Source organism: Muscardinus avellanarius (genome assembly GCF_963383645.1).
Source record: "Muscardinus avellanarius genome assembly, chromosome: 16".
Lineage (NCBI taxonomy): Eukaryota > Metazoa > Chordata > Mammalia > Rodentia > Gliridae > Muscardinus > Muscardinus avellanarius.
In genome coordinates this window covers 15896101-15921260 of record NC_137802.1, presented here as the reverse complement: position 1 = coordinate 15921260, position 25160 = coordinate 15896101, and the positions used below count along the sequence as shown (strand labels likewise).

General features: G+C 45.4%; 1 protein-coding gene and 1 long non-coding RNA gene across 2 annotated transcripts in view; one reads left to right on the top strand and one right to left on the bottom strand.

Moving 5' to 3' along the window:
• The window catches only part of LOC308275117, a 562357-nt gene that overhangs the window by 92918 nt on the left and 444279 nt on the right, over positions 1–25160 (top strand). The window lies entirely within an intron of this gene.
• The window catches only part of FXR2 (FMR1 autosomal homolog 2), a gene marked incomplete at both ends in the record, with an annotated part of 31027 nt that overhangs the window by 105 nt on the left and 5762 nt on the right, over positions 1–25160 (bottom strand). Inside the window, 15 exons of the mRNA XM_080713101.1 lie at positions 245–345; positions 494–589; positions 681–881; positions 965–1162; positions 1325–1541; positions 1812–1898; positions 2108–2217; positions 3790–3868; positions 4069–4239; positions 7078–7194; positions 13364–13457; positions 13672–13820; positions 13930–14001; positions 16896–16989; positions 17354–17406. Of these exons, the coding sequence (XP_080569227.1) occupies positions 245–345; positions 494–589; positions 681–881; positions 965–1162; positions 1325–1541; positions 1812–1898; positions 2108–2217; positions 3790–3868; positions 4069–4239; positions 7078–7194; positions 13364–13457; positions 13672–13820; positions 13930–14001; positions 16896–16989; positions 17354–17406 (1839 nt within the window). The remainder of the gene's footprint in view (positions 1–244; positions 346–493; positions 590–680; positions 882–964; positions 1163–1324; positions 1542–1811; positions 1899–2107; positions 2218–3789; positions 3869–4068; positions 4240–7077; positions 7195–13363; positions 13458–13671; positions 13821–13929; positions 14002–16895; positions 16990–17353; positions 17407–25160) is intronic.

The window sequence follows — 25160 nt, the reverse complement described above, 5'->3', positions numbered from 1 at the left end:
AATGAAAAAGGAAAATGAGCGTCAGCAGAGGTTTAGGCGAGGCACCCCTCCCTTCAGCCCCTGGAACCGGTGCCCACCTCCCTCCTAGCCCACTCCCACTTCTGCTCCACTCAGCACTACTCAACGACCTGAACGCCTCACAGTTGCCTCAGCAATTCAGCAAGATATTTTGGGGAAATTTTCTGTACCCCATGCCCTAGAGTAACAAAGAGGCGCAGGGTAAGCTGCAGAGCCGCCTGCCTACCTTCTGTCCTGAAAGAGAATCCTCTGAGGGTTTAGCACGGTCCAGGGGTGGCCGCTGGCGGCTCTGGGACTCTGCTCGTGAGATGTAGTCGGCCACAGTCACTGGAAAAGGCAGAGGATGGTTCGTGTTTCAGAAGGAACTTGGGTATTCAGCCCCAGGAATCCCCTGGAACCCAACCCTGGTTTTCACAGGGCAGGACACGACCCATTTTCAGCTCTGGGTAGCTCCTGGCTTCCAGTGTCCCCTGACCTGGCTGACGGTCTCCACTGACAGACCCATCAGTCCGGTTACCACGGTTGCGACGGCGACGGCTACGATTACGGCGCTGAGGTCTTGACTCCTCCTCTGTGGAATAGAGGGAGACAGGTAAGATGCCCATTCTTCCATCCCTCATTCTTCCACACCTGACTTCTGGGGCCCGAGGTATGCCCCTCACCTAGGCCATTCTCGGTCATGTTGGGCCCATCAGACTCCAAGCCTCCATCCATGACAGTCCTGTCTTCATCAGTGCGGCGACGACGGGAGCGGCGGCGCCGGGCACTTGCTGGGGGAGGTTCCCCCGGCTCTGAATCAACTGGGGGCTCTGGTTCAGACGTGTCCAGTAGGCTGTAGGGATTACTGTCTGGATCCTTCAGCACTGGTCAGAGGGAAAAAGGGCCGGGAGTCAGGTGACCAAGGTCTTTTCCACTGGCCCACATCATGACCCCAGCCAGACGGTACCTGAGCTGATAGATGAAGAGCTGTATCTTGAGGTGGGTCGCGGGGCAGGTGGGGGTCCCCGACCTCGGCCCACAATCGGCCGCCTCCGGCTCTCTTCCCCCCGGTTTGGGGGATCCCGATCACCAGGCCCAGCTCGGTTGGGTTCCTCTCTCTTCTCTGATTCAGTCTCAGAAGCCGTGGAAGGGTCTGAGTTGGCACCTGAAGAACACAGTGGGCTTGAGTGGGGTAGGGCCACTCATCCTACCCCAAGATCCACTGCAGACCCCAAACTGGAAAAGCTCTCCCTCTCATGCACCAGCCCCAGCCAATCACCTCCCGGCAGCTTCCCCCAAGTTCCCACCTGGCCCCCCACTGGCTCACCGTAAGCAGGACCACCCGTGCGCCGGCCCCGGCCCCGGCCCCCATAGCTGCCGCCATAGGTTCTCGTCGTGTGGAGGGAGGAGGAACTCTCGTCGGTGGTATAGCCGGCCTTGTCGCTGCCACCACCTCGTCCACTCCCGGGAGGGCGGAAGCCAAGCCCAATCTGCCGAAGCTGCTCATCTATCTGCAGCCTCTCCAAGCGAAGCTGCTCCACCTCCTGGTTGGGCAGATGGCATGGAAGGAGGAGTAAGACCAGTGGACAGTCCCCTTCCTTCAGGCTTCTCCTATATAGCTAAGCTCTCAAGAATGCAAGCAGAAGGAAAAACTGCCTGCACAAGGAAAATCTGGGTATCCAACCCCACAGCCAAGATGCCCACCAGAGGTTCCTGTTCTACAGAAAGACAAACTGGGCACTCCAATTCTGAAGCTGAGCCCTTCCCCTCACTGCACCAGCCTCACTCCTTTCCCGGGCTTCCGGTGTGGCTACCTGAAGGTAGGAGAGGTGATACTCCAACAGTGCCTGGGCATTGCTGATATTCTCTCGGGTGCCAACAAATATGAAGGGAACCATTCCCTGGAGAGCAGCAGGAAGGAGCGACCAATCAGAAAGGAGAGTGAAGCCCAAGAACCAACCCACCCAAATCTCTCAGGAAACCCTCCCAATGGGATAAAAATCTAAGGGGAAACAAAGATTCCAACATTCCACCCTCTAGAAGCCCCCAGCTGTCAAAATAGAATCCCTCCTATTTCTGGAAACCAACCTCTAGGCCTGGCTGCCCATACCTCCTCCCTGGGATTCTTCTTGTCATTATCACCTTCCACACGAACCCTCACCACACCAGATTTATCCACAATCTCCTGGATCACTTTCCCATTTTTTCCAATCACTTTGCCTAAAAAGGTTAAAGGAGGAATAAGGCTTTTTTTTTTTTTTAAAGGAAATAAAGAACAGTAAAAACAGTAAGATAAACAGTATTCCTGAGTCAGGTGTGGTGACACATGCTTTTAATTCCAGTACTTGGAAGGCTGAGACAGGAGGATCCCAGGTTAATGGCCAGTTTTAAGCCAGGCGTGGTGGCATACACTTGTAATCCCAGTATTCAGGAGGCGGAGATTGGAGGATCGCGGACAGCCTCAGCTACTTAGCGAGGCCCTTCACAACTCAGTGAGACCCTGTTTTAAAAATAAAGGACTAAGGCTGGGCATGGTGAAGCACGCTTGTAATCCCCCCCAAGGCAGAGACAGGAGGATCACGCAGGTTTGAAGCCAGCCGTGCTGGCTTAAGAGACCCTGTTTCCAAATATAAAAAAGTATAAAATAGGTCTGGGAGTGTAGCCTGGAGGTAGAAGGGACCCCAGGAACCCCAATATCACCAAAAAAATAAATAAATAAAGGACTAAGCCGGGCGTGGTGGCGCACGCTTGAAATCCCAGTACTTGGGAGGCTGAGACAGGAGGATCATGGTTCACGGACAGCCTCAGCTACTTATGAGGCTTTTTACAACTCAGTGAGACCCTGTTTCAAAATAAGGAATAAAAAATAGGACAGGAGGTATATCTTGGAGATTGAATGCCCCTGGGTTCCATCCCCAGACCCACAAAAAATAATAAATAAATAAATAAATAAATAAATGACTAAGGCTGGGCATGGTGGTACACGCTTATAATCCCAGCATTCAGGAGGTAGAGACTGAAGGATCACGGTTCGCAGACAGCGTCAGCTACTTAATGAGGCCCCTTGCAACTCAGTGAGACCGTTTCAAAAATAAAGAATACAAAATTAGGGCTGGGGGTATCACTCAGAGGTAGAATGCTCCTGGGTTCCATTACCAGTACTGCAAAAAATATAAATAAAAATAAAGAACTAAAAATATAGGGCTGGGGGTGTAGCTCAGAGGTAGAATGACCTTGGGTTCCATCCCTAGTACCGCAAAATAAATAAATAAATAAAATAAAATAAAGAATAAAAAATAGGGCTGGGAGTGTAGCTGGAAGGTAGAATGCCCTGGGTTCAATCCCTAGAACCACAGAACAATAACAACCAAAAAAAAAAAAAAAAAAAAAAAACCCAAAACAGTATTCCAGACTCATTTCCTTTTTCTCTGAATGGGTTCCATTTAATTCATTCTCCTGCTTCTAGGTGTCTAATGAGTTTTCACAGGGCAAATCTTATAATACTTACAAATTTATTCTTCTATTTTTATCACTCCTTTGACAGACTATTTGCTCTGTTTTTATAAAACTGAAATGTACAGGGGAGTGCTTATCCTAGCTACAAGCCCAGAATCACAAGACTCTTGTGTCTGGGCCTCTAACTCTATTCTCTTTTTTGAGACTGGGTCTTGCTATGTTGCCCAGGCTAGTCTCAAACTTCTGGGCTCAAGCAATCTTCCCACCTCAGCCTCCCAAGTACCTGGGATTGCACCCAGCCTTCTACTCTCCTTTATACATATACCCACAACTCACCAACAAGGTTCCTGGGAACTTGCACAGAGTCCTCAGAAAATTCCAGGTAGCTTCGGGCCTGTCGGCATGCCTCTGGGGTCTGTAGAACAGTGGGGAGTTGTTATGCAAATAGAGGACGGGTGTCCAACAATGATCTCCCTACCCTCTCGGATTTGGGAAAAATAAGCTAATGCCAAAGTCAGGGACAGAGGTCTTCATAACTCAGGTTCGGTTTCTACTTCTGCCTTTCTTCCCTCCATCGCCCAAAGGACCTAGAAGACAAAGAGATCATTTGCTGACCTCCCCATAGATGCGGAAAGTGCAAGTCTCTTCACCCAGCTCAATGGCAGTCACTCCAGGTACTTTTCGGGCTTGCTGGATGTTGGCACCATGAGTCCCAATTGCCAGACCCATCAGGTCCTCTCGCACTGTGAACTCCTCCTGGAATGCTGCTGCCAACTGCTTGCTTGTCTGAAAGAAAAATGCACTGAAGAAATCATGGTGGAATCTCAAATGTCTCACCCTTAAATAAGTTAGAATGTCACTATGAAGGAAAAATATACAAGGAGGCTGAGACAGGACAATTGCAGGCTCCAAGTCAGCCTTGGCAACTTAGTGTGATTCCTCAGTAACTTAGCAAATCCTGTCTCAAAATTAAAAAATACTTGGGAAGTATTAAAAAGTACTTGGGAAGCTGAGACAAAGGATCACAGGTTCAAGGCCGGCCTCAAAAACTTTGTAAGCCCCTCAGCAACTTAGTGAGACCATTTTAAAATAAAGAATAAAAAAGGACTGAGGGTGTAGCTCAGAGGTAGAATGCCCCTAAGCTGAATCCCCAGTACAAAATGAAAATAAATAAAAAAATAAAATAGGGCTGAGGTTGAAGCTGGAAGGATTTGCCTTCTGGGTTCAATCCCTAGTGCCAAAAACAAACAACTACAATAACAAAACTAAGAACAGGTCCTTATTTTTAAGACTCTATGTCTAATTTATCTAAGTTACCCAGAAAGCAATACCTCCAAGTCTTAGGAGAACTCAATATTCTACTTTTTGTCATTAGGAAACCTGCTCATTGGACGAGAGCAGAAAGTTGGTATCATCTGGGGGTAATAGTGACTTTTCACCTTTTAGCACCCTGAGAAGCATCTCTAGAAGGCAAAAAATTACCATGATCCAGAATGTGTAGAGGCTCAGAGAAAACCCTCCCATTTAATAAATTTAGTAGATGTCTAAACACATACCCTCTTTTCATTGAAAATGGTATAAACTGGGTGTGGTGGCCCATGCCTGTAATCCCAGTACTTGGGAGGCTGACACAAGAGGATCACAAGTGTGCAGCTATTTAGTGAGACCCTGATTCAAGGTTAAAAAAAAAAAAAAATAGGGCCGGGGGTAGATCTTGGAGGTAAAACACTCATGGGTTCAATGCCCAGTATCACAATGAATAAATAAAGACAAAATGATAAAATACTTAGGGAAGGGGAACTTGACAATTATAGGATGTCAGAACTCAAAAACAGAGGGGCAGAAGGATGCACTTCAGTGGTAGAACACCTACCAACCATGCACAGACCCTGGGTTCCAGTCCCAGTACACAAAACAAAACATCACATCAAAGCTGGGTGTGGAACACACCTATAATGCACTTGGGAGGCTGAGACAGGAGGATGGCAGGTTCAAGGAGAGCCCCAGCAACTTAACCAGGTCCTTCCACAACTTAGTGAGGCCATTTCAAAATTAAAAAATAAGAATAGGGCTGGAGCCAGGCATGGTGGCACATACCTGTAATCCCAATATTTGGGAGGCTGAGACAGGAGGATCTCAGGTGAGAGAACAGCGCAAGCAAATAGTGAAGCTCTTGTCAACTTAACAAGACCCTGTTTCAAAATTAAAATAGCCGGGCGTGGTGGCGCACGCTTGTAATCCCCGCGCTTGGGAGGCTGAGACAGGAGGATCGCGCAGGTTCGAAGCCAGTCTCAGCTACTTAGTGAGGCTTTCGGCAACTTAGTGAGACCCTGTTTCAAAATAAAAAATATAAAATAGGGCTGGGAGTATAACCCGGAGGTAGAAAGCCTCTGGGTTCCATCCCCAGTACCAAAAAATAAAATAAAATAAAAATAGAGTTGGGGGTAAACTCAGAGGCAGAATGCCCTTGGGGTTCAATCAATACTCTACTTTAACCATTTTACTATCATACTTGCAGATAAAAATCAGATGATGTGCCAAAGGGCAATTATTTGACAAATCAGGAAAAGATTCCAAGTCTTAATGGTACATGTACAAATAGTTCTCACATATATTCTGTAAAGATCCCACAGAGTGGTTTGGGTTTCAAAGACAATCTGGGGTATTTGCAGGAAGTAAGAGCCATGCACTCTTCCCACTTTATTTATTTGTTTGTTTTTTGCAGGTCTGGGATGGAACCCAGGGGCATTAGACCATGGAGCTATACCCCTGCCCTATTTTTTATTCTTTATTATGAAACAGGGTCTCACTAAGTTGCAGAGGGCCTTGGAAAAGGATTTAGTCATGTGTGTGTGTTTGTGTGTGTTGTTTTTACTGGGGATTAAACCTAGTGACACCCCCACCAGACCTTTTTATTTTTTATGGTACTAGGGAATGAATCTAGGGGCTTTCTACCTCCAAGCCACACCACACCCCAGCCTTATTATTATTATTTTGGAGTGGAACTGGGGGTTGAACCCAGGGGGATTCTATTTCTGAACTACGCCTCAGTCCTAATATTTACTTTTCTTTTTAAAACAGGGTCTAAGTTGTGGAGGGTCTCACTAAGTAGTTGAAACTGGTTGTGAATCTGTGATCTTCCTGTCTCAGCCTCCCAAGTACTGGGATTTCAAGCTCTCACCACTGTTTGTGCCTGGCTTTTATTTTGTTTTGAAATAGGATCTCCCTAGGTTGCTGACAACAATCTGGTTGGCCTTGATCCTCCTGTTTCAGCTTCCCAAGTACTGGAATCAAAGGCAAGCCCAACAACACAAGGCTTAAAGCCTTAAGTCTTTTTTTTTTTTTTGCAGAACTATAGATGGAACCCAGGAGCATTCTACGAATCCCTGAGCTACACCCCCCAGCCCTATTTTTTATTCTTTATTTTGAAACAGGGTCTCACTGAGTTGCAGACAGCCTCACTAAGTGGCTGAGACTGGCGGCAAACCACGATGCTCCTGTCTCAGCCTCCCAAATGCTGGGATTACAAGCGTGCTCCACCATGCCTGGCTAAAGTCTTAGTCTTTTAGTCTATAAACGTAAGAACATTGGTGAAGGGTGGGAGGAAGAGGAGCCAAAGCTTACCTCTAGGTGCTTGGTAGCTTCTTCGTTTCGGGACATTAGTAGCAGTTTGGTGCGCAGGCTTCGGAAATGCATATCACCCAGCAGAGATGCCCGCTTCACAGGAGCTTCTGTAGTTGACTGAGAAGAGACCAAAGGGAAAGTCATGAAAACGGACTGGGCATACACACTGGGGAAGGCCAGAGACTAGAAATCAAAATGCCTGAGTCTCTGGAAAAGGCCAAGAATTAAGAAATGAAGGTAGATCTGGACATAGTGGCACACACCTGTAATCTCAGTACTTGCAACTACGTAAGACTCTCACTCTATCAAGATCCTGTCCAAAATAAAAATAAGAAGTTGGGTATAGTGCCACATGCCCATAATCCCAGTAATTGGGAGGGTTAGGTTGTTGTTTTTTTTGGTGGTACTGGAGGTGGAACCAGAGGCATTCTACCTCCGGGCGATACTCCCAAACCTATTTTTTGTATTTTATTTGGAAACAGGGTCTCACTAAGTTTGACAGCCTCACTAAGTAGCTGAGGCTGGTTTCGAACCTGTGTAATCCTCCTGTCTCAGCCTCCCAAGCGCGGGGATTACAAGCCTGCGCCACCACGCCCGGCTTTTTTTTTTTTTTTTTGTGGTACTGGGGATGGAACCCTTCTACCTCCAGGTTAGACTCCCAAACCTATTTTATATTTTATTTGGAAAACAGTGTCTCTTAAGCCAGTGAGGCTAGCTCTGAACCTGCACGATCCTCCTGTCTCAGCCTCCCAAGCAAGGGGATTACAAGCCTGCCCCACCACCCCTGGTGAGGATCACAAGTTTGAGGTCAGACTCAGCAATTTAGTGAGGCTGTCAGCTACTTAGTGACAAACACAAAATAAAATAGAGTGGAGGACATAGCTCAGAGGTCAAATGGCCGTGGGATCAATACCCGGCACCACAAAAATAAATAAGCAAACAAACAAACATACAAATAAAATGGAGAACTGGGTGCGGCGATACACACTTGTAATCCCAATACTTGGGAGGCTCAGACAGGAGGATTGTGGTGTGTGGCCAGCCTCAACTACTTAAAGAGGCCCTCTGCAACTCAGTGAGACTCTGTTTCAAATTAAAAAAATTTAAAAAAATTAAAAAAGAATAAAACGCCAGCATGGTGGCGCACGCTTGTAATCCCAGCCTTTGGGAGGCTGAGACTGGAGGACTGTGGTTCGCGAACAGCCTCAGCTACTTAGTGAGGCCCTTTGTAACTGGTGAGACCCTGTTTCAAAATAAAGAATAGCCGGGCATGGTGGCGCACACTTGTAATCCCCGCGCTTGGGAGGCTGAGACAGGAGGATCGCGCAGGTTTGAAGCCAGCCTCAGCTACTTAGTGAGGCTCTCAGCAACTTAGTGAAACCCTGTTTCCAAATAAAATATTAAAAAATGGGTCTGGGAGTATAGCCCAGAAGTAGAAAGCCTCTGGGTTCCACCCACAGTACCACAAAAAATAAATAAATAAATAAAAAATAAAGAATTAAAAATAGGGCAGGGGGTGTAGCCTGGAGGTAGAATGCCCCTGGGTTCCATCCCCAGACCTGCAAAAATAAATAAATAAATAAATAAATAAATAAATAAATAAATAAATAAATAAATAAAATATAGGGTATAGCTCAGAGGTAGAATGTCCATGAGTTCAATCCTCAATACCGCAAAAAAATTTAAAAAAATAATAATAGTTATTATTATTTTATTTATTTATTTTTTTCGGTGGTACTGGGGTTCCTGGAATCCCTTCTACCTCCGGGCTACACTCCCAGACCTATTTTATACTTTTATTTGAAAACAGGGTCTCTTAAGCCAGAGCGGCTGGCTTTGAACTGGCGCGATCCTCCTGTCTCTGCCTCCCAAGCACAGGGATTACAAGCATGCGCCACTACACCTGGCAATATTTTTTTTTAAAAAGCCAGGCCGGGCGTGGTGGCTTGTAATCTCTGCGCTTGGGAGGCAGAGACAGGAGAATTGCACAGGTTCGAGGCCAGCCTCGCTGGCTTAAGAGACCCTGTTTCCAAATAAAATATAAAATAGGTCTGGGAGTGTAGCCTGGAGGTAGAAGGGTTTCCAGGAACCCCAGTACCACCAAAAAAAATTTTTTTAATTAAAAAAAATAAAAAAGCCAGGCGTAGTGGCACACGATTATAATTCCAGAATTTGGGAGGCTGAGACAAGAGGATCACAGACAGCCTCACCTACTTAGTGAGATCCTGTTTCAAAATAAGGAAAAAAATAGGGCTGGAGCCGGGCGTGGTGGCGCACACTTGTAATCCCCGCGCTTGGGAGGCTGAGACAGGAGGATTGCACAGGTTTGAAGCCAGCCTCAGCTACTTAAGTGAAGTTTCTCAGCAACTAGTGAGACCCTGTTTCCAAATAAAATAGAAAATAGATCTGGGAATATAGCCTGGAGGTAGAAAGCCTCTGGGTTCCACCCCCAGTACCATAAAAAAAAAAAAAAAAAAAATAGGGCTGGAGATGTAGCTCAGAGGCAGAATGCCACTGGGTCCCATTCCATTCTCAGTATTACAAAAAAATAAAGTAAAAAATTGGGCTGGGGGTGTAGCTTGGAAGCAAATGTCCCTAGTACTACAAAGATAATAAACAAACAAACAAATAAATAAATTAGAGCCGGGGTGGGTGTAGCTCAGAGCTATAGAATGTCCCTAGGTTCAGTCCCCAGTGCCACGCACACACACACACAAAATGCAGCTAGGCGAGAAGGAAACCACTGTCAACCTCACAAGACCTATCTGGAAACTAAGGAAAATAGTTTTAGACAAAAACTAAGAAACAAGGATATAGCGAGATATAGTCTACTATCATTATTACTTGGGGGGAGGGGCATTGGGAACTGAACACAGGCATTCTACATCTGAGCGACATCTCCCAGTGCTTTTTTTTTTTTTTTCTATTTTATTTATTCATTTATTCCCCAGAACTGCGAATTGAACCCAGGGGCATTCTACCTCCAAGCTAAATTTCCAGCTCTATTATTTATTTTTTTTTAATTTTGGCATAGGGTCTTATTAAGTTTCTAAGGCTAGGCTCAAACATCTGACCCTCCTGTCTCAGCCTCCCATGTACTGGTATTATACGTATGCACCACCATGCCCTGCTAAAACTGTCTAGTTTTGAAGGTCCAGCCAGAGCCAGGCATGGTGGCACACTCTTGTAATCCCACTACTTGGGAGGCTGAAACAGGAGGATTGTAGGTTTGTGGCCATCCTCAGAAAGCAGTGAGATTCTTATCAACCTAGTAAGATCCTGTTTCAAAAGAAAATAATAAGCTGGGTGTGGTGACACACACTTGTAATCCCAGTACTTGGGAGGTTGAGACAGGAGGACCATGGAGTTGTGGCCAGCCTAGGCTCAGCTACTTAGTGAGGCCCTCTCCAGCTTAGTGAGATCCTGCTTCAAAATAAAGAATAAAAAAAAATTTTTTTTTTTTTTTGGTGGTCCTGGGGTTCCTGGAAGCCCTTCTACCCCCGGGCTACACTCCCAGACCTATTTTTATGTATTTTTTAAATTTGGAAACAGGGTCTCCTAAGCCAGCGTAGCTGGCTTTGAACCTGCGCGATCCTCCTGTCTCCTCCTCTCAAGCTTGGGGATTACAAGCGTGCGCCACCACGCCCGGCTAAAAAAAAAAAAATTTTTTTTGGTGGTACTGGGGGTGGAACCCAGAGGCTTTCTACCTCCGGGCTATACTCCCAGACCTTTTTTTATATTTTATTTGGAAACATGGTCTCACTAAGTTGCTGAAAGCCTCACTAAGTAGCTGAGGCTGGCTTCGAACCTTTGCTTTCCTCCTGTCTCAGCCTCCCAAGCGTGGGGATTACAAGCATGCGCCACCACGCCCGGCTAAAATAAAATTTTAAAAACAAAAAATTTGCCGGGCGTGGTGGCACACGCCTGTAATCCCCGCACTTGGGAGGCTGATACAGGAGGATCGCGCTGGTTCAAAGTCAGCCTCACTGGCTTGAGACCCTGTTTTCAAATAAAAATATAAAAAATAGGTCTGGGAGTGTAGCCCTTAGGTAGAAGTGTTTCTAGGAACCCCAGTACCACCAAAAAAAAATTTTTTTAATAAGAAAATAAGCCAGGCATGGTGGCGCATACTTGTAATCCCAGCATTTGGGAGGCTGAGACAGGAGGATCACGGTTTGCGGACAGCTTCAGCTACTCAGTGAGGTCCTGTTTCAAAATAAAAAATAAAAAATAGGGCCGGGAAGCTGGGTGTGGTGGTGCACACTTGTAATCCCAGTGCTTGGGAGGCTGAGACAGAGGATTGCACATGTTTAAAGCCAGCCTCAGCTTAGTGAGGCTCTCAGCAACTTTGTGAGACCCGGTTTCCAAATAAAGTAAAATAGATCTGGGAGTATAGCCCAGAAGTAGAAAAGCCCCTGGATTCCACCCTCACCACAAAAAGGGCTGGGAGTATAGCTCAACGGTAGAATGCTCCTGGGTTCCATCTCCAGTACCACCATGAATGAATAAATAAATAAATAGGGCTGAGGGTATAGTTCAGATGTGAAATGCCCCTAGGTTCAATTCACAGTACCACAAAAATGTAGAAAAAAAAAATTTAAAAAGTCCAACCACATGTAGTGGTACATACCTATAATTCCAGTACTTCAGAGCCTGAAACAGGAGGATCACAGGTTTAAGGACAGCCTCAGCAAGTACTAAGACTCTCAAACAAAACAAAACAAAAAAACAGTCCAAAATATCTAAGAGTGAGTCTCAATGTCTTAACTCAAACTGCAAAATAATTACCAGGTAAAATATAAGGGCAAGCCGGGCATGGTGGGGCATGTTTGTAATCCCAGCATTTGGGAAGCTGAGACAGACAGGAGGGTCTGGGTTCCCAGACAGCCTCAGCTACTTAGTGAGGTCCTTTGCAACAAAGTGAGACTCTGTTTCAAAATAAAGAATAAAAAATACTGCTGGGGATAAGGGTATAGTTCAGAGGTAGAATGACCCTGGGTTCCATTCCCAGTACCACAAAAAAATAAAAATTAAAAAATTAAAAATGCTGGGCATGATAGATAAATGCTGGAAGGCTGAGACAGGAGGATCGCAGGTTTGCGGCCAGCTGCAGCTACTTAATAAGGCCTTCCAGAACTTAATGAGATCCTATTTCAAAACAGAAATAAAATAGGGCTGGACATGTAGCTCAGAGGTAGAATGCCCCTGGGTTCTACCCTCAGTATCACCAAAAAAAAAACAACAACAAAAACAGGTGGGCGGACCTGAATATACACCCAAAGCAAATAAAATCTCTTTTTTTTTTCGGGCCTAAGCAGCTGAGGCTGTCCACAACTGCAATCTTCCTGTATCATCCTCCCAAATGCTAGGATTATAAGCGTGCACCACCACACCCGGGCATAAAATCTCTTGACAGGAAAAAAAAAAGGGGGGGGCATGAAAGTGTGAGGTCCTAGGCTGGATCCCAGCATCACACACACACACACACACACACACACACACACACACACACACACACACACACACACATTCGAGTCATAACATGTAGACAACTAAGGAAAAGTAGGACTACCTGGACCCATAGGACTTAGGAGCAATGAGTTTGGGGTGGGTGTGGGTATGAGATTGAATTTAGGGTGCCCTGCCACTGAGCTACATGCCCAACCCCCCGTTTTTTGCAGTACTGGGGTTTGAACCCAGGGGCATTCTACCTCTGAGCTATACTCTCAGCCCTATTTATTTTTTAAACAGGGCCTTACTAAGTAGCTGAAGTTGACCAGAAACCTGCAATCCTCCATTACAAGCTTGTGCCACCACACCTAGCTGTGCCCAGCACTTTTTATTTTTGGTGGTACTGAGGGTGGAACCCAGGGGCTTTTCTACCTCCAGGCTATACACCCAGATCTATTTTATACTTTATTTGGAAACAGGGTCTCACTAAGTTGCTGAGAGCCTAAGTAGCTAAGGCTGGCTTTGAACTTGTGCAATCCTCCTGTCTCAGCCTCCCAAGTGCAGGGATTACAAGCGTGCGCCACCACACCCGGCTTTTACTTTTTATTTTGAGGCAGGGTTTTACTAAGTTGCTGAGGTTGGCCTATAACTTGTGATCTTCCTACCTCAACCTCCCAAGTTGTTGAGGATTACAGGTATGTGTCACCACGCCCAGATCTGCAATACTTTCTTTCTGACAAGTAAATATAAATGTAATTTGGCTCCTCTCCTTCTGGAAAGAAAATAGAAGAAAAAACTTTTTGAAGGGGCTTAAGTGAAATTCACACAAACTCACCAGAATAAAGAGCTCACTATTTGTGATGTTGAGGAAGATGCAGTTGGCTCCCAGTGCTTTCTTGAACTCTTTATGGACGTTTTCATTGGAGCAGCTGCAGGGAAGAGTGATGTACTCAGAAGACAAAGAACAATGAGAGATTCATGGGAGAAAGAGCAAGGCAGAGTGCAAGAACGAAGGAACACAGCTAAAGACCAGGGGAACGACAGAGACGACTTTGAAAAGGGGGAGTGGGACCTAGGAGAAACAAGGAGAGATGAGGGCTGCAAAGAGACCCTGTTCCAGCCTCCAGCCTGTCCAATACTCACGCCTCTCTCAGGTCCTCAGGCACAGCCATGGTGACCTTGAAGAAGCTGCCTTTGGTTGCAAGGGGATTGGGATTAACTGGCCGAAGTCGCTCCAGGGTGACAATCTCATTGTAAGTGGCATCGCAAGCAGCATATTCAATGACATAGAACTGGAAGAGAGGTAAAAAGGAGAAATTGTGGGTAAGCATCTATCGCCTACCTTCCCATGAATAAAACACTGGTTTCAAAAGTTCTCTAAAGGACTTTACGATCACTCACATCTCCCTTCATCATCCGCACCCTGGCCAGCCACCAGCCGCAGGGTTCCTGTTCATTGGCTCGAGAATAAACCTGAGAAGAGATGGAAACCGAAGAGACCCTGAAGACCAACCAAAAACATCAAAAATGGAATAAGCATTAACTTAATGTGCACCTGAAACTATGGTTAAAGGGAAACCAGAGGAAGGAGCTACTAAAACTCAGGAGGGCAGTGGGTATGTGGTGCACGCTTGGCATCCCAGTACATGGAAGACTGAGACAGGAGGATCACAGGTTCGCAGCCAGCCTCAGTTATTTACTGAGGCCCTCCACAACTTAGTGAAAACTGTTTTTTTTTTTTTTTTTTTTTTTTTTTTTTGCGGGTCTGGGGATGGAACCCAGGGGCATTTGACCTCCGAGCTATACCCCCTGACATATTTTTAATTCTTTATTTTGAAACCGGGTTTCACTGAGTTGCAGAGGGCCTCACTAAGTAGCTAAGGCTGACCGCGAACCGCGATCCTCCAGGTCTCAGCCTCCCGAATGCTGGGATTACAAGTGTGCGCCACCACGCCCAGCAGTGAAAACTGTTTCAAAGTAAAAATAAAATAGGGCTAGGGATATAGCTCAGAAGTAGAATGCCAGCCGGGCATGGTGGCGCTTGTAATCCCCACGCTTGGGAGGCTGAGACAGGAGGATCGCACAGGTTCAAAGCCAGCCTCAGCTACTGAGTGAGGCTCTCAGCAACTTAGTGAGACCCTGTTTCCAAATAAAATAGAAAATAGGTCTGGGAGTATAGCCCGGAGGTAGAAAGCCCCTGGGTTCCACCCCCAGTACCACCAAAAAAATAAAAAATAAAAAATAAAAAAAGAAGTAGAATGCCCCTGAGTTTAATCTCTAATACAGAAAAAAAAAATTAAAAAATAACAGTACTTGGGAAACTGACACAAAAGATCATAGGTTCAAGGCCGGCCTCAAAAACTTTGTAAGCCCCTCAGCAACTTAGTGAGACCATTTTAAAATAAAGAATAAAAAAGGACTCTAATACAGGAAAAAAAAAACTCAGAGGGCAATAGTGTTTGTTTTGTTTTTGTTGTTTGGTGGTAAAGATTGAATACAGAGGCATTCTACCTCTAAGTTCCACCCGAACCCATTTTTTTTTTTTTTTTTTTTTGGTGGTACTGGGGTTCCTGGAAGCCCTTCTACCTCCGGGCTACACTCCCAGACCTATTTTATACTTTTTTATTTTTTGAAACAGGGTCTCTTAAGCTAGCACGTCTGGCTTCGAACCTGGGCGATCCTCCTGTCTCCACCTCCCAAGCCCAGAGATTACAAGCGTGCGCCACCACACCCGGCCCTGAACCCATTTTTAATTTTTTCTTTCTTTCTTTCTTTTTTTTTTTTTTGCAGGTCTGGTGGTGATGAAACCCAAGTGCATTCAACCTCTGAGCTATACCCTCTGTCCAATTTTTTATTCTTTATTTTGAAACAGGGTCTCACTGAGTTGCAAAGGGCCCCACTAAGTAGCTGAGGCTGTCCATGAACCGTGATCCTCCAGTCTCAGCCTCCCAAATGCTGAGATTACAAGTGCGCGCCACCACACCCGGCTAATTTTTTCATTTTTGAAATAAGGTCTCACCAGATTGCTGAGACCTTGGGCTATCTCAGCCTCCCAAGAACCAGGTTTATAGGTATGCACCACCACATCCAACTGGCAATGTGCCTGTGTGTGTGTGTGTGTGTGTGTGTGTGTGTGTGTGTGTGTGTTATTAGGGATCGAACCCAGGGGCATTCTACACCCCAGCTCTATGTTTTATTCTTTATTTTGAAACAGGGTATCACTAAGTTGTGGAGGGCCTAAGTAGCTGAGGCTGGCCCTGAACTTGCAATCCTCCTATCTCAGCCTCCCAAGTACTGCAATTACAAGCATGTACCACCATGCCTGGCTGGCGATATATATATATATATATTTTTTTTTTATGGTACTGGGGATAGAACCCAGGGGTATTCTACCTCCGAGCTACACCCCCAGCCCTATTTTTTATTCTTTATTTTTGAAACAGGGTCTCACTAAATTGCAGAGGGCCTAAGTAGCTGAGGCTGTCCGTGAACCGTGATCCTCGGATCTCCGCCTCCCCGATGCTAGGATTACAAGTGTGTGCCACCACCCCCGGCTGGCAATGGGTTTTTTCAGTTTTATTTTGATTACTCCCCCCACCCCCGGTACTGGAGACTGAACTCAGGCATTCTATCTCCAAGCTTTATCCCCAGCCCAGTTTTTTTTTTTTTTTCTTATTTGCAAACAAGGGTCTCACTAGGTTGCTGAGAGCCTCGCTAAGTTGCCAAAGCTGGCTTCAAACCTGCAGTCCTCCTGTCTCAGCCTCCCAAGTACTGGGATTACAAGCATGCACTACCACATCCAGCTATTAGTACTTGTTTAAAAGATGGGGTCTCTTGCTATGTTGCCCAGGCTGGGCCTGAACTTCTACACTCAAAAGTCCTGAACAGTCCTCTTCACTCAGCCAAGTCACTGGCAATAAAGGCCACACCAACACAACTCGTGTATTTTAGGTGCTATTATCTATCACAAATAAAAAGAGTGAATCCACTGTACTTGGGAGCTCCCTGCGTTTCGCTGAGCACACCTGTGATGGAGCACTCTACTTCCCCATAGGCTCTATGACTAGATGTGATGGCTCCTCTTGGGGGGAAAAGAACAAGAGACAGCCAGAGAAAAGCATTTATTTTTTTGTGTGTGTGGCACTGGGAATTGAACTCAGGAGCATTCTACCTCTGAGTTACACTCCCAGCCCTATCTTATTTTTATTTTGAAAGAGGGTCTCACTAGATTAATGATTCTATTTGCTGAGCCTGTCTTCAAACCTGCAAATCTTCCTCTTAGCCTCCCAAGTACTGAGATTACAAGCATGCACCAACATATCCGGCTAAAAGTAATGTTTAGAAAAGGGAGGCTCCCCTGCCCTTACCTCCACCTCATCCCCTTCTGTGATCTCCTTATTATAGTCTGCTGGAGGTGGTAGCCGGACATCCCCAAAAGGAATCTGTCTCTCACTCTGCCAGCTGCAAGAGAAACAGTGATACAAAAAAAGCAACTGAGAATGATGTGGTCACCCATTTATTCAGGAAAGGGTTACTGGAGGAAAGGGTTACTGTCTCTGCGGAGGACTCCCACCTTCCTTGTTCATTACAAGTTAACTCTAGGCCCTGCTCCACAGTGGTGTCTATCATTTCTTGCTAGAATGTAGTGAAGGACCCACCCTGACCATATCCTCAGCCTTTCCTCTCCTGGACTTCATATAAGTTACCCACCCAAACCCTCAGCTCTTCCCCACCTATTACATGCCTCATAGGACTCAGCTGCCCCCTCTTCTCTACTCTCCTTCTAGGACCTAGTATGCTGGATTCTCTACTCCCAAGGTCTTACTTGTTTTCGAAGAAGATGGTGACGGAGTCTTCATGGACATCCTTCACAAAGCCCTAGGATGGATTTTAGAGAATAGTAAAAAATGTAAAATGACATTTTACCACCACTTTAGGCATCAGGGGGAAAGAGATACTGGAACTCTTTAAACTAGAGATTTAAGTGATGTCATAACAGTATAAAGACAGGGTAAGAAAATCTGTAGTAGAGGAAAAATATGAATGGTGAGACAGAAAAAGAAACAATACTGGCCTGGAAAGAGATGTCGCAAAATTCAGAAAGATAGGATGGGAACTAAGAGGAAGTATGACCTGCATCCTAACAGCCTGCACACTGGTGGTCTGCTCTGGCTCCCACAGAGGCCTCCCTATCTGCCTGCCTCCTGTTGTCCTGAGCAGCTGCCAGAGTTCAATTAAAATACCATCAACATTCAGCAAGGCTAAGAATATCCTATGAGACAGTGTGAGGCTGCCCTGGACACCTAGAGGACATAGGAGCTGCCAGGAGAGAAGGGTCTAGCTCCCCAATAGTACAAGAGACCTGAGCAGACCTGGTGGTGCCCTGATGCCTGGGGTTCTTAGGGGGTGGAACCCAGAGGCTTTCTACTTCTAGGCTATACTCCCAGACCTATTTTTTAAATTTTATTTGAAAACAGGGTATCACTAAGTTGCTGAAAGCCTCACTAAGTAGCTGAGGCTAGCTTCGAACCTGTGCAATCCTCCTGTCTCAGCCTCCCAAGTACAGGGATTACAGGCATATGCCACCATGCTCGGCTTAAGAAAATAATTTACAGAAGAAAAAATTAGGATTTAAAAATTGCTCCTTACCTGGCTAGGCATGATGGGAGGCTGAGATAGGAGGACAGCCTCAGGAACTTAGAGGCCCTCTGCAACTCGGTGAGGTCTTGCTTCAAAATAAAAAAAAATAAGGCTAGGGGGTACAGCTCAGAGGTAGAATGCCCCTAGGATTCTCCCCCAGTACCACAAAAAAAAAAAAAAAAATAGGGCGAGGGCGTAGCTTGGAGGTAGAATTCCCAAGTTCATTCCTTCATTCCTCAGTACCTCTCCCCCCAAAACTGACTATCTCTTGTTTATTTTTTGCCATTTTTGGAGGGAGGGGCACTGAGGAATGAACTCAGGGGCATTCTACCTCCAAGCTACACCCTGGCCCTATTTTTTTTTTTTTTTTGTAGTACTAGGGGTGGGACCTAGGTGCATTCTACCTCTGAGCTACACCCCCGGCCCTATTTTTTTGGTTCTTTATTTTGAAATAGGGGCTCACTGAGTCCCAAGGGGCCTAAGTAACTGAGGCTGTCCTTGAACTCAGATCATCCTGTCTCAGCCTCCCAAATGCTGCAATCCTATCTCGGCTTCCCAAGTACTAGGATTACAAGTATATACCGCTATGCCCGGCTTTATTATTTTTTTAAAATGTATGTATGTGATACCTAGAATTGAACCCAGGAAATACTCTACCTCTCAGCTACATCCCCAGCCCTCTTGTATTATTTTTCTTTTATTTTTCTTTGCGGGTCTAGGGATGGAAACCAGGAGCATTCAATCTCCAAGCTATACTCCCTGCCCTATTTTTATTTTTTTTAAAAAACAGGGTCTCACTGAGCTGCAAAAGGCCTCACTAAGTAGCTGAGGCTGTCCAAGAACCGTGATCCTCCCATCTCAGCCTCCCAAATGCTGGGGTTACAAGTCTGCGGATGCCCTACTTTGTATTTTTATTTTGAATGAGAGTCTCACTAGGTTGATATGCTAGTCTCACTACTTGTAGAGGCTGTCCTCGAATCCTGAAATGCTCCTGTCACGGCTTCCCAAGTACTAGAATTAGAAGTGTGTGCCACCATGCCCAGTGTCAAAGTGTATCTTTTACCTCTGGATATCCAGTTTTTTGTTTTTTAATCTTTGCACATCTGGTTAAAAGACGATATTCTTTCTCAGCTCTTTCTCGGCTAAACTGTCTTTTTACTTTTGTTAAAAAAAATTAACACAGCCAGGCGTGGTGGCGCACGCTTGTAATCCCAGCATTCAGGAGGCTGAGACCGGAGGATCGTGGTTCATGGACAGCCTCAGCTACTTAGTTAGGCCCTCTGCAACTCAGTGAGACCGTTTCAAAATAAAGAATAAAAAATAGGACAGGGGGTGTGGCTTGGAGGTCAAATGCCCCTGAGTTCCATCCCCAAACCCACACACACAAAAAAATTAACACAATGACAAAAAGCAAATTGGCAGACTTTGGGACAACAGCAGTACCTTGATTGTGGTTGAGTTCCACGATTATATAGTTAAGTCAAACCGGGCATGGTAGCCCACACTTGTAATCCCAGCATTTGGGAGGCTGAGACAGGAGGACTGCAGTCCGGAGGACAGCCTCAGCTATTTAGTGAGGCCCTCTGCAACTCAGTGAGACCCAGTTTCAAAATAAAGAATAAAAAATATGGCTGGGGGTAGAGCTCGGCAGGATAACATCCCTAGGTTCCATCTCCAGTACAATCAAAAATAAAAGTTTCAGCATACTTTAAATATTTCTACTTAGCCAAACACGGCTATAGTCCCAGTACTTGGAAGGCTACAACAGGAGGACTGCAAGTTGACAGGGTCTAAGTTGCTGAGAGTCTAAGTGACTGAAGCTGGGCTTGACTCAGCAATCCTCCTGTCTCAATCTCCCAAGTACTGGGAGCACAGGCGTACACCACACCTGGATGCCTTTTCTATTTATTTTGAAACTGGGTCTCATAAATTTGAGGGCCTTCCTAAATTACTAAGGCTAATCTCAAATGTGCAATCCACCTGTCTCAGCCTCCCAAATACTGGGATTATAGACATGTGTCACCACCACCATAACTAGCTAATAAAGATGTTTTTAAGTATTAGAGGTTTTCCCTACCACCAGCAAAATACATTTCTGTGTGTTTTATTGAAGAACTGAACCCAGGTACATCCCTAGCTTTTTTTATTTTTTATTTTGAAACAAGGTCTTGCTAAATTGCCAAAGCTGACCTGAAGCCTGGAATCCTCCTGTCTCAGCCTTCTAAGTTCTGGGATCAAGGTGTGTGCTCACATATACTCCTCACATATACTAAAAAAACTTTTTTTTGGTGGAACTGGTGATTGTACCTCAATATATACTCCCAGCCCTATTTTTTATTCTTTCTTTTTTTTTTCTGGTGGTACTGGGAGTGGAACCCAGGGGCTTTCTACCTCCAGGCTATACTCCTAGACCTATTTTATATTTTATTTGGAAACAGGGTCTCACTAAGTTGCTGAGAGCCTAAGTAGCTGAGGCTGGCTTCGAACCTGTGCGATACTCCTGTCTCAAGCGCAGGGATTACAAGCGTGCACCACCATGCCCAGCTCTATTTATTCTTTATTTTGAAAGCGTCTCACTAAGTTGAGGAGGGTCTCACCAAGCAAATGGCTGAAGCTGGCCATGAACCTGCAATCCTCCTGTCTCAGTATCCTAAGTATTGGGATTACAAGTGAGAACCACCAGACCCAGCTCTAAAAAACATTACATAATTTAAAAGTTTTTAGCAAGGCATGGTGGTGCACACCTGTAATCCCAGTACTTGGGAGGCTTAGCCAGGGCCAAGCACAACTTAGGAAATTCCTGTTTCAAAATAAAAAAATAAGCCAGGCATGGTGCACATGCTTGTTTTCCCAGCATTTGAGAAGCCGAGACAGGAGGATCATGGTTCGTAGACAGCCTCAGCTATTTAGTGAGGCCCTTGGAACTCAGTGAGACCCTGTTTCAAAAATAAAGCCAAGCCTGGCATGGTGGCACATACTTGTAATCCCCACGCTTGGGAGGCGGAGACAGGAAGATCGCGCAGGTTCGAAGCCATCCGGGCTGGCTTAAGAGACCCTGTTTCCAAATAACAAATGTATAAAATAGGTCTGAGAGTATAGCCCGGAGGTAGAAGGATTTCCAGGAACCCCAGTACCACCAAAATAAATAAATAAATAAATAAGAAATAGGGCTAGGGCCAGGTGTGGTGGCACATGTTTGTAACCCCAGCATTTAGGAGGCTGAGACAAGAGGATCGTGGTTGGCAGACAGCCTCAACTATTTAGTGAGGCCCTTTGCAACTCAGTGAGACCCTGGTTTCAAATTAAGAATAAGCCGAGCATGGTGGCACACACTTGTAATCTCCGCGCTTGGAAGGCTGAGATAGGAGGATCGCACAGGTTCAAAGCCAGCCTCAGCTACTTAGGAAACCCTGTTTCCAAATAAATTATAAAATAGGTCTGGGAGTATAACCCAGAGAGAAAGCCTCTGGGTTCCATCCCCAGTAGCACAAAAGAAAGAAAAGAAAAGAAAAGAAAAGAAAAGAAAAGAAAAGAAAAGAAAAGAAGGAACAGACAGGGGGTGTAGCTCGGAGGTAGAATGCCCCTGGGTTCCACCCCCAATACCGCAAAAAAAAAAAAAAAAAAAAAAGGCGGGGATGTAGCTTGGAGGTAGAATACTCTGGGTTCCATCTCCAGTACTGCAATCAATCAATCAATCAATCAATCAATAAATAAATAAATAACAAGCAAGCAAGCAAGCTGGGCATGGTGGTACATGCCTGTAATCCCAGTATTTTGGAGGCTGAAACAGGAGGATCATAGGGATCAAAGCTAGAGCCTCAGCACTTAGTGAGGCTCTCAACTTAGTAATACTATTTCCAAATAAAAAATAAAATAGGGCTAGAGGCATAGCCCAAATATAGAAGACCCGGGTTTCTATCCCTAGTACCATAAATAGATTAATAAAAATAGGGCTGGGAAGCTGGTGTGGTGACGCGTGCTTGTAATCCCAGTACTTGGGAGGCTGAGATAGAAAGATAGTAGGTTCACTGCCAGCCTTAGCTACTTAGGCTCTCCGCAACTGAGTTAGACCCTGTTTCAAAATAAAGAATGAAAAATAGAGCTGAAGGAGTAGATTGAAGGTATAATGTCCCTGGGTTCAATCCCTGGTAAAACACACACACACACACACACACACACACACACACACACACACACACAGAGTGTGCTGTTTTAGCTGGAGATAAAACTCAGTTGTAAACTACATGATTACTATACTCAAGGGCCTGGGTTCCTCCACCACCAACACCACCACCAAAATTTAGGGGGTCTCAAGAGGCTATAAAGTCGGGCATGGTGGCCCACACTTGTAATCTTAGTACTTGGGAGTCTGAGACAGAAAAGACAGCAACTTAGAGAGATCCCGTTTCAAAATAAAAATAAAAAAGGCTGGGGGAGCTGGGCATAGTGGTGAATGTTTGTAATAACAGTAATCCAAGTACATGAGAGGCTGAGACAGGAGGATGGAATGTTCATGGCCAGGCTCAGCTACTTAGTGTGGCCCTTGGTGACTTAGTGAGACCTTGCTTCAAAATAAAGGATAAAAAATAGGGCTGGAGATGTAGTTCCAGTATAGAATGCTCCTGGGTGAGAGAGAGAGAGCAAGAGAGAGACTAACACACAAGAACTCTTCCTGAACTTTGAGGGCAAAGACTGAGCTTATGGAGATAAAATATCAAAAGTGCCCCTGGAAGCTGGGGGTGGTGGCACATGCTTATAATCCCAGTACTTGGGAAGAAGAGACAGGAGGATCACAGGTTCTCAGCCAGCCTCACTTAAGCGAAGCCCTCTGCAACTGTGAGACCCTGTTCTAAATAAAAAATAAGCCTGGCGTGGTGGCGCACGCTTGTAATCCCTGCGATTGGGAGGCTGAGACAAGAGGTTTGAGAGCCAGGTTTGAAGCCAGCCTCAGCTACTTAGTGAGGCTCTCAGCAACTTAGTGAGACCCTGTTTCTAATAAAATAGGTCTGGGAGTATAGCCTGGAGGTAGAAAGCCTCTGGGTTCCACCCCCAGAACCACCAAAAAAACAAAGTTAAAAAAAAAAAAAGTAAAGCCAGGCATGGTGGCACACGCTCATAATCCCAGCATTTGGGAGGCAGAGACCAGAGGATCACTGTTCGCGGACAACCTCAGCTACTTAGCGAGGCCCTTAGCAACTCAGTGAGACCGTTTCAAAAATAGACTAAGCCGGGCGTGGTGGCACAGGCTTGTTATCCCAACATTTGGGAGGATGAGACAGGAGGATCACAGATCCCAGCCAGCCTCAGTTACTTAGTGAGACCCTTTGCAACTCAGTGAGACTGTTTCAAAAAAAAATAAAGAATAAAAAATAGGGCTAGGGGTATAGCTCGGAGGTAGAATGTCCCTGGATTCCACCCCCAGTACTGCAATAAATAAATAAAAATAAGCCGGGCGTGGTGGCGTACACTTGTAATCCCCGCACTTGGGAGGCTGAGACAGGAGGATCGCACAGGTTCGAAGCCAGCCTCAGCTACTTTGTGAGGCTCTCAGCAACTCAGTGAGACCCTGTTTCCAAATAAAATATAAAATGGATCTGGGAGTATAGCCCGGAGGTAGAAAGCCTCTGGGTTCCACCCCCAGTACCACCAAATAAATAAATAAATAAATAGACTAAAAATAGGGCTAGGGGTGTAGCTAGGAAGTACAATGCCCCCTGGGTTCCATCCCTGGTACCGCAATAAATAAATAAATAAATAAATAAATAAATAAATAAATAAATAAATAGGGGTGGAGATGTAGCTTGGAGGTAGAATGCCCCTGAGTTCAATCCCCAGTACTACCTTAAAAAAAAAAAAAAGTACCCTGAAGAATGCCCAGCTTTCACCTCACAGAACTGTTCACCACATTTACTATGTTGCTACTTCAAATCTAAAACTGTACTGTACTATATTTCACTTTTCTTGTCTTTTGTGGTACTGGGGATTGAACACGGGCAATCTACCTCCAAGCTACACCCCCAGCCCTTATCATTTGTTTAGAAATAGGGTCTCCCCCAGGTTGCTGAGGCTGTCCTTGAATCTATGATACTCCTGGTCTTAGCCTCCAGAGCACTGTGATTACTGATTACAGGCATGTGCCACCAAGCCCAATGACCATATTTCACTCTAAATACAAGCCAGCCACTTTTCTCTTTCTTAGGGAGAGGGTATTATAGAGCCCTAGTTCTTTTTAAAGCCTTAATACTGCCCAAGGCATAAAATACTCACTACTTCCTGGCTCCTTTGTTTCTCATGTTTTATCTGTCCCCAGAAATGTTTACCCCTTCTCATTCAGAATCCATATCCACTACTTCCAGTCTGCCCAAGTCTTCTGAGGCGCTCTATTTGCTCTCTGCCTGGGTCAATCTTCCTTTCAGGTTCCTAGCTCCTTCCTAAATGCCTTCCTTCCTCCTACTACAACCACTAATATTTTATTCTTTCTCTTTTCCTCTTGGTTTCTGTAGGGGTTTTTTTTTTTTTGGAGGGGGGAGTCTTTTTGGTGCCAGGGATTGAACCCAGGATCTCATGTTAATAAGCATGTTCTTTGGGAGCTGGGTGTAGCTTTGCATGAAATTAATCCCCACCTACGCTCCTATCTTGTAGTCCTGAGATCGCAAAAGGAAGGAGGAAGTTCTGGGAGAAAGGCAGGACAAGTCTGGGTAAAACTATATGTTGAATTTGATGATGTCCATTCATTAAGAAGGGAAAAAGGGCTAAGGAAGTAGTAGCTCAGCGGTAGAATGCTTGTCTAGCACTCATGAGTTTTTATCCTTAGCAATGCAAAAGAGAGAAAAAGACTTCCACACTCAGAATGAAACCATCCCTCAGAGCACTCAGCAGTTCAACCAAATGGCATTTACCCTCATACCTCCAAGATCTATTTCCTTCAACTATTCTTTTTGTGTCTCTGTGTGGTATTGGGGGTTGAACCCAGGGGCATTTTACCACTGAGC